The following is a 16,640-nucleotide window of genomic DNA, read 5'->3' as shown; positions in this document are numbered from 1 at the left end:
CCACTGATGTTTACAACACACACACACACACACACACACACACACACGTGCTTGTTTGCAGAAATCAACCAACGGACGATTGGATGGATCTTGGAAAAAAAAGTGCCTCCGGACTGCCATGACATCATCTCAGCAACACATCTGGAACCGCTCGTGTGTGTGCGCATGCGCGCTCACAGTAAAAGACTTGCTGTTGACATATCAGCGGTGGTGTGTGTGTGGGGGGGGGGCGGGGGGGGCGGGGGGGGGGGGCAAAAAGAAAGCAAGTGCTATTGATGTGAATTTCCGCTATGGCACGAACCCTTTGGGGGGTTTTGTTGTGAGCACGCTGGGGCGCAGTACCTAGGAGCTGCCACAAGGTGGCAGTCTCACGTCCCCGTTCGGACACATGGGCTTGAATTCCTTGGAACGCCACCCCGAATGGTATTCGTCGATGGGCACGCGGGCGATTTCTCACAGTCGTCAACCACTTGGCGAGATGTTGGAGAAATCTCTTTCCGTTTTTTTTTCAATGATCCCTTCCACAATATTCCTCGGACAGATGACTGCCCAATCAGCGTGTTGGGAGTGCCCGTCCCACCGCACCACTGTCGGATTGGGGTGCGTTTCAATCCGTTCAAACTAGCGGCCTCGCTCAAGGGGAAATTCAAGCCGCACGTGTTGATGAATCGGAAGACTCATTTCATGTTTTTTTTTCTTCAGTCGACAAATGGGATTTGGAGGCTTTGTAGGCGTGTGGCAGGGGGAGGTCGTTTCACCTCCTCGCCGCTAGGGTGCGACGCTTTACTGGGAGTCCAAGAACAAGCAGGCGAAACGCTGACCTCATGGGCCATTTGCATGACTGATGAAAAAAAGAAAAGCCCCCAAAAACGATCGGAACAATGAGACTTTGTGTTCAGCGTCCTTCCCATGCGAGCACGCTCAACGGAATTACAGAGAAAGAGGAGGAGAAAAAAACGGTAGAAGAGCTCCAATTTCGAGCGGGGGTCGGAAGGGGCGGCGGGTGTAAAAGTGGGGGAGGCGAGCGCGAGGAGAGATCTGGACGACAGAATGTGTTTGCCAGATGTTTGTCTTCCGTGTTGAAACAAACAAATATTTCGGGCAACCTCTCACTTTCTTCCCCCAGTCTGGTTTCCATTTTGAGAAAGAAAAGATGCCGTCGAGAAGACGGAGGTCAAAGCCACGTCGGACACGTGTGCCGGGGGGGTTCTGGGCGAGCTGAGCTTGCCGGGCTCTCCGGCGAGCCCCGCGGACCTCCGCGGACCGCTGTCGTCATCCTGCTGACTCATCGTCTTCTTCCTCTTCCAATCGACGATTCGCCTGCATTTTTTGGGGGGGGGGGTATGTGCCCCGACTCCGTGAATCAGCACCCACCAACACTTGAGCCGGAAAAGACACCCCCCCCCCTCCTGGCCAGTGGGGTTTCCCTCCCCACGGTGAGAGAATGAAGGTGACTCACCGAGCGTGAAATTTCTTTTGCGATGCGGACGGATTCCGCCGCAAAGAGATGAGCTACGAGAGCGGCGTCAGATTGAAGAGGCGCGAAGAATCCCCAATCTGAGCGCATCCTGTGCGCCGACTTCAGATTGGCTTTGAGGGGGGGCACCGCCACGCTTTCGCCACAAATCATTTCTCCCCATTGAAATGAATAGAAATGCCATTAAACCCTTCCAGTCCTGTCTCCCCCCCCACTCCCAAACTAATAGGTGTGGAACATCGAATGTGAAGAAGTCCCTCATTGTTCCATGACGTTGTTTTGCTTTTCATTTAGCGTCTCCTTGGGACACGCGTGCCTCGGCCACCCGCGGGCGGCGCAAAACAGTCACCGTTGCTCTGGAAAGTGCCGTTGCAGTCAGGATACGGAATCGATCAAGGTGCCGCTCCAGCGTCAAATATCCGTTGCTTAAAGGCTTTGAAGCCCATGACCCCCCCCCCCTCATTTCCCATCATGTGTTAGCATGAAGCTAGCAGAGGTTTGTGCTTGTTCAATCCAACAGCTGTGTCACGGTTAGTTTGACGGAAAGCTTCAGCCGGACGGGGGAGTGCACCGCTTGAACCCGCTGCCCTTTTGGAACGTTGGTTTTGCCAAACAGCCGCTTAGCAGGACCTCACTTGAGCGTCAAACGTTAGTTTGAGCATTAAGAATGATGTGTGCAGACTCATCCCATGCTTGACTTTCAAGGCATCAAGCTTCAGTGAGCAAGGGCCTCTCCGACACGGCGGCTTCGGACCATTGAAGCTCAAGACGACGCCGGCTCCCCGGACACCAAACCGCCCTGTGACCTCGCGCCCGCAGCGGGAGGAAGCGGCTCATTTCTTTTGCTTGGCTGAAGGCTCTTGGCCTAAGAACAGATAATGGGCATCCCCATGCGCAAATAAAGACACGTACCCGCCGGCAAAAATCTCTCTTGCCTGTTGACGGATACGCGAAGCCTAAACCTGCCTCCTGAAGCCTAAAGCGACCCCCCCCCCCAACCCGAGCTGAGCCCTCATCTCAGAACCGAAGCCCTGATGCGAGTTCTCAGGAGAAAAACCCAAAAACCTGCCAGGGGTTCCAAGATCAGATCCTGTGCAAGCGGTCTCATGCAAGTCCTCCAACAGAGGCGGGACACGCAACCAAAGGCGTACGCAATGTTGTGCAACGTGTTGCGGGTCTCATCCCTCCGCTTTGGCTCCAAGAAGACAAAACATTTTTGGAGTGAGCCCCCCCCCCCTCCCCTTTTTTTCAGCTGGGGGATCAGCTGTTAGCGATTAACACGTTGAGCTGAGCAATGCTCTGAGACTGCAACGTGTCCAAATGCATCCCGTCAGACTTGGGAATGCTCGTTCTGGTTCTTGTTCGGTGCCCTCGCACTATGAATGGCCTCCCCCCTCCTAACCCCCCACCCACTCCCGTCACAAAGCAGCTGTGGGATGAATCAGCGTCTGTGTCCGTATCAGCGATAACGCAGGCCGCGGGAGGAAAAAGCGCGTCATCCATGTGGTTTTCGCGATGCACTTAGTCGCTTCTTCCACGGCAACGGCGAGACGGCCTGACTTCCTTTGCCCGCGCGGGAGCCTTCCCGAAACGGCAAGAAGGGTCTCGACGAGGTTGGGGCTTAGCTCACGTGCGCTTTGGCCATTGGTTGGAGGAAAAAAGATGGGGTAGGGGGGCCGCTCGGCCCGCCTCCTTTACGTCCTGGTCTTCATCATCCTCGCAGCGTTTTTGCCCGGCAGACAAAAAGGGAGCGCTTGCAATGGAAAGACTCACGTGAGCGCTTGCGCCGGCCGCACGTGCTTCCGCGCTTCCGCGCTTCCGTGCTTGGGGTCTTTGGTCACGGCACCTGGTGAAAGACAAACCGGAGGGAAGAAGGAAGTGGCTGGAAAGTGTGATTCAAAGCCCCCAAATCCAGCAGGCTGCCACCGCATCGTCACCGTCGTCCTCCTTTTTTTTTTTTATTCAGGGAAGGGGGGGCTGGCGGTCTGGTTGTGCCTGACCCGGGAGGCCGGCAGAGGCGGAAAGAATGTGCAGTCCAGACGCTGAACACGTTAACGTAGGGGACTGAGTTCCTGACGAGAACTTTTCCCACCGTCCCCCCCCCCCCAACCCACAGCCAGACAGAATTTGCGATGAAGCAGCATGGAAAAGTCGGGCTGAAACACGGAGAACAACAGAAAAGTGCCCCCATTTCGTCCACGAGCTTTTGCGTCACTGCCTGAAGAAGAAAGGCAGCGCTTTCCTGTCACGCGGCAGATGCCAGCGCGTCTCGCCGCCTCGTCCCAAATCGCATCCCAGCGAGAACCTTTGGCGCCAAGCCAAGCTTGGATTCCGGCTCGACACCCATGTCAAGCTGGCCGCCAAATGTTCTTCCCAGCCTTCCCCCAAAAGTCTTTGGCAAAGGGCAAAACAAAATCTTCCCAACTTGTAAAAAACTAAATCGGCACTCCACCAAGATCTGCGGATCTTTGTCACATTCCGGCCACGCTTCCCGAGGCGGTCCGAGAGACAAAGGCATGCGATTGATCACGGCCAGAGCGAGGAGGGAAAGCGGGCAGGAGGTGGAGCGCATCTGCTCGCCAACCGTGCGGAGGATGCTCCGGCAAGAGCGCGAGCTGGAGCCGGAGCATCCTCCACACCGGGACTCATTTCCAGGGCCATTGATCACACTTATGGGGACAAAAGAACCCCCCCAAACTGTCGGCATTTCCTGTTGTTTCAGTCACCAGCCGGCCCGTCCGGGCAGCTGGAGGCGACTGCCAGTGCGTGCCCAGGGGGTGGACGAATGTGAGACGTTTTGGCTCCAGGGAGACAGAAAAAAGGTCCTGGAGTAATTGTCGCCACCGCCGCTGTGCGTGCCCCCACCGAACATCCCATCCGAACATCCTCGTCACCAAATGGAAGGGCTGCTTCTGTCGGTCCGGGTGACGGGCGACATCTTGAAACGAGCGCTTGTCACAAATTAGCAATTGGAGGAAAATAGCACCCACGGCCGTACAAACGGCAGACAAAGAGAATGAAGGTGCATTTCATCAACCATCATCATATTGTCACATTTTTGCGGGGCTCAACCAAACGCCATCTTGTAGAGACTAGATTGTAAAGAAAAAAAATACAACTTCATTCTCTTCACCTTCATTAAAACTGAAGCTCATGTTCTCTTATTAATGATGATCATTTGATGTTTGAGCATCATATTCGTTCATGTTACGGTTCCCTCAATGATATTCTGTCGTTTAAAAATGACTCAAAGGTGTTTTTTTTGGTTTGTTAATGTAGCTGACGTCTGATTGGCCGAAGCAAAGGCAAGCCGGAAGTGATTTTCGTCGCCGAGAAGTTGGCCTTCTGCCGCGGCGCTGCGGTGCGCACGTCCTTTCTTTTCCGTCAAACGGAATCGTCTGTCCTTTTGGCGTTTCGTCGAGTCGAGCCATCCGTTGAAAAACAACCGAGCCCTCGACTTACATCGGCGGCAACGCTTTTGGTATGTTTCGTGTCGCCCTTTCTTGCTAATTGTCATGTTGCTAGCCACGAGGATTTTGCTGCTCTATCGAACGGCTGCCGCCAGTCACTATTTAGGGCGAGATTTGGAGCTTCCCGGCAGTTTGGCTTCTTTTGTGGACATGATTACCTTCGGTATTCAACCTTTTTGAGCTCAGCAGCTTTGACACTGAAACTTGAATTTGTCAACCCATTGACACGGCTCACCCTACTCCGACTTCGGTGGCCGCCACTAAATACGAATTGGAGAGCGTCTGCCGTTCGTTTCCATTCAACTGAAAAATGAAATCCGCCAATCCCGACATTGAAAAAGAAAAAAAAATGAAAAACTTGTTGTTTGGGCCATTTTGAAGGCTCGCGCGCGAGGTGGCAGGAGATTGGAGTCTGAAACTGTCCAAATCGAGTGTTGCCCGACTCAAATGGGCCTTCTGGCATCTAAAGCGAAGCCAGCTGAGCGGGAAACTTTCAATTGATCTGCCGTAAGCCTCTCATTGTTGGAAGGGGGTCATGAGCGCGAAGATCAAGCGCAAGTTGATTGTCTCGCTGTCCTGCGCTGAGCTATTCCAGACATTTTCCATGTTTGTCTTGATTTGTTTCTTATTTTATGGCTCAACTTGAGAGATCCCGACTTGCAACGAGTCATATATCTACACACCCTCCACCTCCCGGGCAAGGACTCGTGTTTGGGAGTGGGGGGGGGGGGGTATCAGAAAGGAGAATCGGCTCCAACCAAAAAGGAGGGAAAACGTGCAAGCTGAGCTGTGAGAACACGAGGCGGGCGGAGCAGGGGAAGGGGAGCCTCGGCAAGGGAGTTTATTCGAAAGTCACAACGCCAAGCAAAAGCGCAGCGCTCGTCGAGGACTTTTTCAACAACATAAAAACAAAACAAAAAGAAAGTGCACGCATTTGGCTCGGCTCCTTTGGAGAAAGGGCGCCGCCGATAACGTTTGCGACGGGACAGGCGGGAAGGAGGATTCGCTGGCCGCACCGCGCAGCCCTCAGCCTCCCACCGGACCCCCACGTCAACATATGTTGCCGCCACGACGTGACTATAGCCAACGGATAAGCCGGGCGGGAGGGGCGGCAATAAGGAGCGAGAGGAGGGACGCCTCCCAATCCCGTCATTTCTTCCGCCTCGGCGGCGACACTTTTTTGGGGGGGGGGGGCTGTGGGGGTGAGGGAGTGACCCGGAAATAGCTCGGGCTAGTCTGAGACTTGTCGTCCCTTTACGGTCGGCACCGGGCCTCGCGCGAGGCTCGGAGCTCAAGTGCGCTTTGGGGTTAGTGAGTTTGCGATGGTCAGAGCTCGGTTAGGTGGCGCTTTTGTCCGTTGACATTGGCAAAAGTCTCTTTGATGCAAAGCTCCTCGTGAAGAAGATTGTCCACCTTCGCCCCAAGGTGCTCGCAAGGAGCACAAAAGTCCTGACCGACCCTTCAGGGATCGGGAAGCTTGAGCTCAACTTTGGAGTTCGGGGACGCTAAAGTTTGCCTTGGCTTGGCGTCGTCACAAGTCAAGCCGCTTCGACCCTTCGCCAATTCTCGCTCGTTTAACCGTGGCACTCGGCAAGTTCCGGAAGCAGCCATCGCGCGGTGCCAGGAGCTCGCCAAGAGCTTGCAACGCAAGGCGGAAGGAGCCGCGGCTCTTGCTGCGGCCTCCCTCGCTCGGCATCCAAGAGTGGCTGATTTTTTTTTTTTAGTTTTTCATCCGAGCGCACTCGGTGAACCGAGCGAAGCCCGCAAGTGTCGCTGGCACGCAGAAGCCAAGACGAGCCGAGAACGGCGGGAGTTGGCACGGGGCGCTCGGAAAGTTGGGTCCGGAGAGTGAAGCGCACCGGGAATCGTACGACAAGGCTGTCAAAACTTCTTCTGCCTCTCATCCTCAACTCTGTGCGTTGGATGTCTGCCCCCCCACCCCCCTCCTGCCACAATGAGCAGCGAGCGATCGTGATGCGCAAAGCGTGAAAGAGCGTGAAATGATGTGATGTCGGAGGCTGTTTTTCTGGCACCAAACGCGTGTCCCAGATGTTTCTTGGTGGATTTCGGGGCAGCGGAACGCTATGTCCATTCATTTCAACGCTCCAAGACGGTGGACGTCTTTTGGCGTGTCGCGAGCACGGAGAGAGTTAGAAAGGGGTGTGGCCACAAGGCGCCGCATCGCCGTAAGTGTCCCGCGCTGACTCGGCACAAAACGAAGCGCGCTAGCAAAACGGCTAACGTGTCTGGATCCGCCCCGGCGAGCTTGCGGCTCTTTTGCGGCGAGCGTCGTCGTGGGGGCCCGGCTTCTTCCGCGTCTTTGCGTTTGAGAGCATCGTCTCCGCATTTATCGCCTCCTCCGGGGCCCTGGTGTCTTTTCCATTCATACTCCCCTCAGCGGAGATCCCGCCCGCTCCCCGCCCTCCGACCCCCCCTCCGCTTGCGGCGACGCACTCGAGCACGTGTGGAAATTGAAGCGTCGTCATCGCTGAATCAAGAAGGAGGCCAACTGCATCCACTTTGCTGTTCAAACACTTGAGAGGAAAAAAAAAGGTCATGTTAGGCGAGGACGGAATGTTCAAGAAAAATGTTCCTCGTAGAAAGAGACGCTTTTTTTTTTCTCTAAAACAAAGTCAACATTATAAAGGAAAAAAAATGTCACCATGTTGCACGGCAACTACTTTTTGTCCCCGTCGCGCAGCGATTGCCGCAGCGTCGCGCGTACTAAAGCGAGCGGCCTCGCCTCTGCGCTTGAGAATGGGAGGCGTGAGGGGGCTCTCGACGTGAAAGAGCGCGGACACGTGGGACGGGAAAGGCCTAATATGCCGCGCGCCGCAGGCAGGTATGACCCGATTCACTCGAACGACTTCCCCGGAAAGCTTTCTTCACACGCGCCGGCGCCCACGCGTTAGCATGTGAAGCTAACAGCTACGTCGATGCGTGCCTGAATAGTGAGGCCGCCTTTCCCAAACCAGCCCGCCGACGTCATCCGGACGGAGATTGTGGAGTCGTCCTATATTTCCTCTCCCGACGCATCGCGGGCCGCGCGGGAAACTCTGGAAAGAGTGAACAGCAACCCAAGTGGGACCGCGCGATGAGTCACGGACGCGCGCTCATCTTCCTGGTCGGGCTCAAGTGCCGCAACGTTCCTCGACCATGTCCTGCGCCGAAGCGGCTCGGGGGCCGCGCGGGAGCCCCTCCCGGCGAACTTTGAGCAAGGGTCGTTCCCCTCCGGTCATCGGCCCGAGATGATGGCCTCTCGTGCGTGAATGGCTCGGGCGGTCCGCAAAACGCAACGCCGAACCGCTAACGTTTTGGGTCGAGGGTCAAGGGTCATTTGAATGAGTCGGTGTTGCGACGGGCAGAGATGGAAAAGGTGCAGGAGAGCCACTTTGTTGGCGATGTTCAGTTCGGTTCATGAGAACCGAATCAAGTGTCAACAATCAGACGTGAAAACATGACAAGGAATGATTTGACATCCATATTTTAACAATTTAGCAGAGCATAACTAACTTTTTTTTTTTTACCCCCCCCCCCGCATCAGCCAGCCCAATCCATCGATTGCGACAAATGATGGGCGGCCGCTGCCTTGAAACGCCGGCCCGACCCGAGGTGAGAGGATCAAACCGGAGCGCGTCGAGTCTGAAAGCTCGGGGAGGGTAAGTGGTGACGTTCATTTCTTGGCACGAGGCGTCTCGCGATTATTTATCTGCGACGGCTCGCTCGCGTTTGACAGGCCGACGCGCTGTAACGCAGTCGCTTTCGTCCCCGACAAGACGGCAACTATTTCACCCGGAGACATCTAATAATTGCAGCGCCATCAATCACTCCTCCTTCTGGATTTGGTTGACGCGCTTCCCGTTCTTTCAGTTGCTGGCTAGCACGCGCCTTTCGCTTTCTCGGCGAACGACGACGGATGCAGATAAAACGCGCGCCGCTTGGAGCTTCTTTTTTTTGGATGGCGTTGACAAGGCGCTCAAAAAAATGCAAGCCTGTTGATTCTTGACAGACCATCGCAACGCTCTTCCGAGAATCCAAAAGAGGATTTTGCTCGGTGTGTAAGACAATGAACAACAAGGCCATGCTACGCGTTTCCAAAAAAAAAAACCAAAAAAAAGTGGACACGGTTGTTTGGCAGCGAAAAAAGGGATTTCACGAGTCGTCGGCTTTGCCATGTTTTCAAAAGGGGATTTGGCTAGTCAGAAGAAGAAAAGGGGACTTGGCGAGACGTAAAGCGACAAGACTTGTTTGAAAAGAGAGCCTTTGACAGCAAGGCCGCATTTGAAATGCGGACCACGTCGGAAAGCAATGAAGCCACGCCATGTTGACTATTCGGGAACGAGGCTACGCTACATTTGAAGGAAAACAAATGTCGCCGGTCGGAGGGCAACGAGGCTTTGCTTTCATGCTCAAGTGATTTGGCCACTTTGAAGGCCACAAGGCGAGGCGACATGTTCCGCCTGCCTTCTCACTCTGCCCACCTTCACCCTCAACTCACTTTGCGGCCCATGTCAGACATCATTTTTAGTTGTTTTTTTTTGGGTGGGGGTGGGAGGTCATGCCAGGGGCAGCTCAAAAACCGATGGCGGGCCACAAATGGCCCCCGGGCCATACGTTGGACACCACTGATTTTTGATTCTCCAACTTGGTCATGGTTGTTGTGTGTACAAATCCCGACGGTCCACCGTTGAATTCTTTTGTCATTCGTTTCTGCAAAGGGGGCTGCCGGGTGAGACGTTGCTTTCATATTAAGAGTGGTCAGCGTTTTTAAAAAAAATTTGGGATAATGCGCGCGCACTTAACATTGCCTGTGAGTCCATTTGTCCTTGAGGAATGCTTTTTCCTGGGCCCGCTTTTTATTTTTTTGGGGGTCTGGAATTCCAAGTGCAGCTCTCGCAGGCACGAAACTTTCCCTTGCACTTTTCTCCTCCCCGCCTCCTGCGCGGCCGGCCCCCTTTGCCCAATAACAGCCTCTGATTTGCCTCAAGCGTGCTGGCTGCCTGCTGATTGACAGCCTGGGCGGTGGGTGTGTAAGTGGACTGGAAGGAGGGTGACTTTTTTTTTGGGGGGGGGTGCCATGTGAGTGCTGCAGGCGCCTCAGAGGAGCGCAGCATCTGAACGGGACAGACGGCGTGTGTGTCCAGTCCGGAGGATTCCCCCCCACCCCGCCCCACGAAAAGCTCGGGACCCTTATGGCCGCTTGAGAGCCCCCTCCCCAGTCCTCAACGCTATTCCTCCCCCGTTCCCCTTCTTTGTTCCCCCCCCCAGCCCTCCTTCCTTTTTTTTTTTTTTTGTGCTCGTCAAGCGATCACACGCGGCCGCGGGTCTGACTTGAGTTGAGCTGCGAAGAGCCGTGGTGCACTCGAGGCAGGCGGCCATGGATAGCCCCATCCGATGGAAAGTTAAACGGAGGTTAAGGGAAGCGCTGCTCTCCCTGCTTGTCCTCGGGCTGCTTTTGGTCACATCGCCGGCCAGTGCAGGTAGGCTGCCAAACGCGCTCGCCGCAAACCAGCCCACCGCCGTTGGGTGGCTTTCGAGGCGCCGCCGAAAGGGCAAAGTTGAGCCCGTTCCATTTCCCCGGGCGTTCGCGGCCCGCTTTGCGGGCTTCAAAACCTGCACGGATGCCACTTTGAGTCCCCCTTTTTAAATTTAAATGTTTTTTTTTGGGGGGGGCGCTGCAGGTAGATTGCAAAGCTGGGATGGTGGGGGCGGCGATCAAGGAAATCATTACCGGCGTACGGGGACAAAGCTCAAAACCGTTCAAACCTTCTCCGGGTCGAACTGTCGCACAAGTGTAAAAAGAAGTGCGGCTTACAAAAGGTAGAAGGTCACCGGCGTCTTCAAAAAGTTGCTCCTTACGACTTCCGAGTGGGACCTCGACACATGCGACATCCTTTTTTTTTTTTTTTCTGCAGCAGCTTCCAGGGAGTCTTTGGGGTTTTCTTTTCTTAATCGCAATTGGAGAATTGAGTATCTCTCAAGATTGGATCTTTTTTTGGCGTTTCGGCGTTAGTCATGGCAGGATAAGTGTCAAGAAGAAGTTGCCAAGATAAGAAATGCAAAGATAATGCGAGTGTAGTGGTTGGCATTGCTGATTTTGCTGCGAGCGCCCAAGAAATGCCGATCGCTTGACTTCAAGCCGGGCGCTGGTGGTGTCGCCAGTCACATATTCGATTTGATGGCGACAAAATGGCAACAACTGTCAAAATCCAATTCGATCCAACGACAAACTTTGTCTTCGAAGTGGGGCGTCGTCAAGCCTCAAGAAGGAGGCGTTCACGCCGTCCTGGAAACTTCTAACTGGTATCGACGATGAGCGCCGAGACATCTGGAGCGTCGCGGCTCACGCGGCCGAATGTGCCGCAAACGCCAAAGAGGCCGGCGGCGAGCCGAGAAAAGTGATCGCATGCATGTATTGATATCACTTCAAGCGGGCCGTCGGTCGTTTGGTCGCGTAGTGCTTCGCGCGGCCGACTTTCCTGACAGAAAACGCGTCGTCGCTCGTGCAACGTTTGGCGTCCGTCAAAAGTCGCGATTCACTTCGCCATATTGTCCAATCGGCTGCGACGGATGCAACGGGTGGCTCGCGGACGTCTGACTTGAACAAGGACATCTGGAGCTCGGGCGGGCCGCGCGGCCCTTTTTCCCGAAACGCCAAGACTTGCTGAGTGGACAAGCGAGCGCTCGGCCGGGACGAGCGTGTGAGAAGGTCGCTGGCCTCGGGTGGGGCCTTGGCTACGCAACGGTTCACCTAGCGAGCGACTGAGAAACGTGAAGGGATGGCTCATTGCGCCACTTCGGGCCTTGGGCCGCGTTGCGGAATTTTCTGCCGCCGACCAATCTGCAAGGCTCGGCGTAGGAAGGGGTATTCAATTGATGCGCGTAGCCATGTCCCTTTGAGCAAGACGCTGGTGGCGTAGTGCTTCGCATGCTTCACCCACACTTGGCTCGCGGATAGGCGACCGGTCAGCCGGGATAGGCGCAAACTGGTATGGCCCCTCCAAGCCATTTGTCGCGCGGGGTCAAGCGGGGGTCTGGCCCGCGTGTATTATTAGCATGCGGCTCGCCACTCTTGGTGGTCCAACAGGTGAAGCCTTGCCGTGTCCACTCCGATTATTTTCATTGGCACGTCAGCGCCGACGCTTCGACTGATCAGAAAATGGATGCCGGCCTATTTAGCAACATTATTTGTGCTCAATAAACCCCCCGAGCCAAATGACATGTTCTGAAAGGGCTAAGTGTTGGCACATTGCTGCAAAAGCTTTACCTGGCGTCGAGAATTAGGCTTGGCGGCTAGCATGCTAACATCGCATGGTTTGTTGCAGTTGAAGCAAAACTGTTATTTATTTGTTTGCTTGACCAATACAACTACTAGCTTACTCAGTTCATCGCTCACTTTTACTACACTTTACTGTCGTTAACGCGAACGGATATCAAGCCCCCAGTTTTAGGGTTAGCAGCTAGCATGCCGATATCGCTACTGTCCATTCCAATGGAAGCAAAATATCGTTCTTTTTGGGATCGTACGACTAAACCCTCTGTTAGCAGGGCTAAGCGTCACCTGTCTTTCTCCTCCTGGTTGTTTTAGTTAGTGTGAAAGGCAATCTAGCCCACAGTGTGAGGATGAGCAGCCAGCGTGCTAACACCTCTGTTGTCGGATCAAACTGAAGCATAGTGTGAAGCATTTTTTTTGCATTGCTTGGTTATTGTTGTGAGTTAGTATAGTTAGTATAGTTTCGACAACGCTGCTAACCCGCTAATGCTGCCTTTGTTAATTTCATCGTTCGTGTGCTAGCGGAGCTAATCACGTATTCTGGCCCCACTTTGCTATCGTTAGCATCGGAGACCAATTTAGCACTCGGCTAACGTTCACAAATGTGGCAAACAAGCTTACGAGGCCCTCATTGTCACCCGGGCACGACGAGAGCGAACAAGACGAGGCATTTCCAAAAGAAAACATTTGCGCCCTAAACAATGAAACCAATTGACAGTCACGTCTTTGCTGAGCTAATGGTTAGCATGTTAACATCATTTCGGGTGAGCAGCTAACCTCCTAATGCTGCTGCTCTTTGCTCCAAAAGAATTGTGTTACTTTTTTTGTGTGTGTACTGTTTGACAAAGTACAGTAAGTGTAAAAGGTACTGCAATAACATTCTCGGAATAGTGCGTCCCTGCGAAAACAAGAACTCATTTGGGCCAAAGCCGGCGGCGGTGGCGACACCCGGCGGTGTAAGAACATCCGTCCAAGATCCATCAATACCTTATTTTGTTTCATCCGAAGAAAGAAAGAGAAAAAAAATTTGACATCAGAAAAGCTGGCCGCCACATCTGGATTTGATACGCTTGCACTCCGTCGTCGGCTAAAGCTTCGGAAAAGCCAGGAAAAAATGTCTTCCAGATGTTTTCTTCTCGATTCTCGGAGGGAAAAAAAAAATGCAAACCCCCCCTCTCCCCGCCACCCAACTGAAAAGAAAATACACCATTCTTGCGGAGGCTTTTTTTTTTCCTTCCTCCGAGAAACTTCCAAATGGAATAACATCTGCAGCCTCTCAGCTGAATTTTCTCGAAAAAAGAAAAAAAAAACGAGTGCACGTCCACGACAAGGTCATCCAAAGATGCTGTTTTTTTTCACTCAGGCAGCCATCACGTGTGTTTCTTAGTGAAGAATTTAAAAACATTGGTGCTGTTTTTTTTCCCTTCCCTCCAGGCCCTTTCAAGTTATTTAAAAGCGATCGACTCTGGACAGATTTAACGAGTTGCCTTGCTGTCGACTTCCTGACGAGGCGAATGATAACTCGGCATGTTTTGGGTGAAAGCGACGGGCCATGGGCCGCATTAGCCGTTATGTCTGCAGCCAACTAAAAAGATCGAAAAACAAACCCATTAACACGTGTAGGCAGAGTCGTGCGAATCGATTATTCCGCCAAGCTAATCGTTAAAAATTCCATGTGGAATCGATCAATAAAATGATCCGCTTGAGTCTTGGAAGCAGCACGGGCAAAAATATCTTTCCTCACAAAGGCCTTTACGCTCCTCCAAGTGCAAGTTTTTAACCACCAATGTGCTTAGGGGAGCGAAAAACCGAAAACAAGTTTTGGTCGCTCGGTTGAATTTTTGGGAAATGGAAGGAGGCTTTTCAAAGCCATCACATGCTCCTGGCACCGCCAAATCGATCCGAATGAATTCTCTTGGCGTAGGATAGTCGCGCGGTTGTGTTTGCTCGCTCGTAGAACTTGCTCATAAACGTCAAATAAGATCAAGAAAAGTGATTTTTGTTTGTTTTGGCTGCTCGTCGTTTTCATGATTGTTTCAGGGAGAGGCGCAGTAGTTGATGTCTTGAGTGGCCGCTTGTTTCAAATTCCCTTGCTTGCAAAGAGAAAACGGATTTTCAATCTTTTTTACAAACGACCTGGCGATGGCGAACAATCCTTGCTTTTCACTGTGGAGAAGGCTCACTGCGCCTGTTTTCCTTCTGTGTGTGTATCTATCGATCTATCTATCGAAATATTCACACGCTAATCCCCACTACTGGGTGAAAAAAGTAATTGACCGTTTAGAGACGTCCCCTGATTAGGGATAAAAATTTTGAAAAAGGCTTCGAGTGAAAGTTGAAACGTGTCACGATGACCTCAGCTTACGGATGACTTGAATTGGACCCTTGCCCCCCCCAAAAAAGAAAACATGGGCCGTGCGGCGTACACTCCGCAACTCCCAGTGACAACCCAGCCTCACCTTAGCTCCTCCCCTAAACATGAAGGTCACGTCGGATCACTTCACCGCAAATGGCCGTCCAACTTGACGACTTTGACAAGGCTTTGGTAGCACCTTTCCGAATTCTTCCGCACTTTTGCGGTGGAGTCGGACCAGGGCAAGCATCTGGGAAAGAATCCATGCTCGCGAGCCGTTGCAAAGACGCTCTTGTACCCCGCTAGCTTCCACGTGAGCCAAAGCAAAATACGCGCGACGGTAGGTGGCAACCGGCGCCCTCGGATCCAAGTGCGCGGCGCACAAACGCTTCATTCTCCACCACATCCTGCCCCGCGTATCCCACCGATTAGATCCCGTCGTAATTAAGGCCGATTGTTTGAAAGTGCTGAATGGCGCTCTGTGTGTAAAAAAAATAAAAATGGGGCCCCCCTACCCCGATCGGGCCGAGATGTTCCGTAGGGAGCGCAAAAGTGGCGTCGTTTGGGTTTCGGGTTTCACTTTCACGGGGACAGGAATGTTCTCGGCGACCTCTTGGCTCATTTGGGAATTGTAGTCGGCTGGCGAGAAAACAGTCGTCGTCGTTGTTGTTGCTTTTTTTCTTTTAAGTGTAATGAGGGTCGTCGTAATGAGTGCATGACTCATCCTTTCCAAGATCATCTCCCCCCGGCCGCCTCGGTTGCAGTTCAGTTTGGCTCGCAGAAATACTCCAGCGAAGCACTTTTTCTCCATTTTGGTTTCGAACCAGACGAAATACACTCGTAGCTGAATTCGGCGGAGCCACCATGGACACCCCCCCCCCATCCCCCTCATCCCCCGCTTGGCTTTTTGTTCCGGTTCACATGACGAAATCTCGGAAGGTGGTGCGTCATCCATCGGCGCGAGAGTGGTTAGTGTGCGTGATTCGCAGCTTAGAGGTATGGGGTTGGAATCTCCTGAGTTTGCATGTCGCCCCCCCACCCCAGCTTTTAGGTCCACCGGGGACTGCCGTTGGCCCTAAAATTAGCAAGGACACGAATGCAGACAAGTGGGACCTAAGAACGGATGCATTCTATTTCTCGGAACTGAAACCCGTTCCCAGGTTTGAGCTGACACCCGTGTGGGATGTGGAGGAGGCTTGAAAGTGGCTCTGAATCTTCAGCCAGCCCACAGAATACGTGTCGCTTTCATCATTTTAGAAAAATGTAGGATTTTTATGATTATTTTCTTCAACCGTGAGATTTTTGCCTTCTAATACTGTGACTACTAAAAAAACGATCCTGGATTCATTTGTTTTCTTTTTTTGCCTTCTTGAAATAATCTGAAAGAATGGTGACATTAATCTCATGAGATGTACAAAATGAAAGTAACACCAAATGAAGATCACTTTTCTGTGATGACGTCACCCTGACACAAATAGGATAAAACAATGAACCAAGCACCATTTTAAAAGTCCCAACGTGTAGTAGAGTGCACGAGTAAAACAAACAAAACAAAGAGGTTCCGTGGAAGTCCTTCCACTTAAATGTGGCGTCGTGAAATGTAAACGATTGAGCCTTCTTTGTGCTTTCTAGTGTCAGGAAGAAAAGAAAAAAAAAGACAGCGGAGCATTGAGTCAGTTTTTCCGTTCTCGTTGGGGCTGGACTGATTTATGTCACGGGCGCATCTGGAGCTCTGCTGAGGCAACGGGGAGAGCGCCAGCCGCACAGTCCTTGAAAAGGACTTGATCTGTCCAAGCCCCCGCCTCGCCCGGTATCGCCATAGCTCAGGTGGCCGCCCACCCACGGAGTGTGAACCTGAAGGTGGCATGAAAATGTCCCGCTTTCCGCCTCTCCCTGAAAGCGTCGTCGTCCGCCAGGCCCTCTCGCGTTGCGTCCAATTTGTCATGCGGACATTTGGCTCGTTGGCTGTGTGTCAAAACCAAAAAGTGACCATTTGGTAGCCGCCACGGCTGTCTGGATGAAAGGTGCCGCCCTCTTGTCATTCAACGTGGACGGCGTAAGCTAGCG

At 53.0% G+C, this 16,640-nt stretch overlaps 1 protein-coding gene across 1 annotated transcript in view; it reads left to right on the top strand.

Moving 5' to 3' along the window:
- The first annotated feature begins 10,039 nt into the window (after positions 1-10,039).
- Positions 10,040-16,640, top strand: part of col5a1 (procollagen, type V, alpha 1) — a 37,541-nt gene continuing 30,940 nt past the window's right edge. Inside the window, exon 1 of the mRNA XM_052051909.1 lies at positions 10,040-10,427. Coding sequence (XP_051907869.1) covers positions 10,325-10,427 — 103 coding nt within the window. The 5' untranslated portion in view covers positions 10,040-10,324. The remainder of the gene's footprint in view (positions 10,428-16,640) is intronic.

Source organism: Hippocampus zosterae, chromosome 18 (genome assembly GCF_025434085.1).
Source record: "Hippocampus zosterae strain Florida chromosome 18, ASM2543408v3, whole genome shotgun sequence".
NCBI lineage: Eukaryota > Metazoa > Chordata > Actinopteri > Syngnathiformes > Syngnathidae > Hippocampus > Hippocampus zosterae.
Note: the sequence above shows the minus strand (reverse complement) of the source record. Positions and strands in the feature narration are given on the sequence as shown.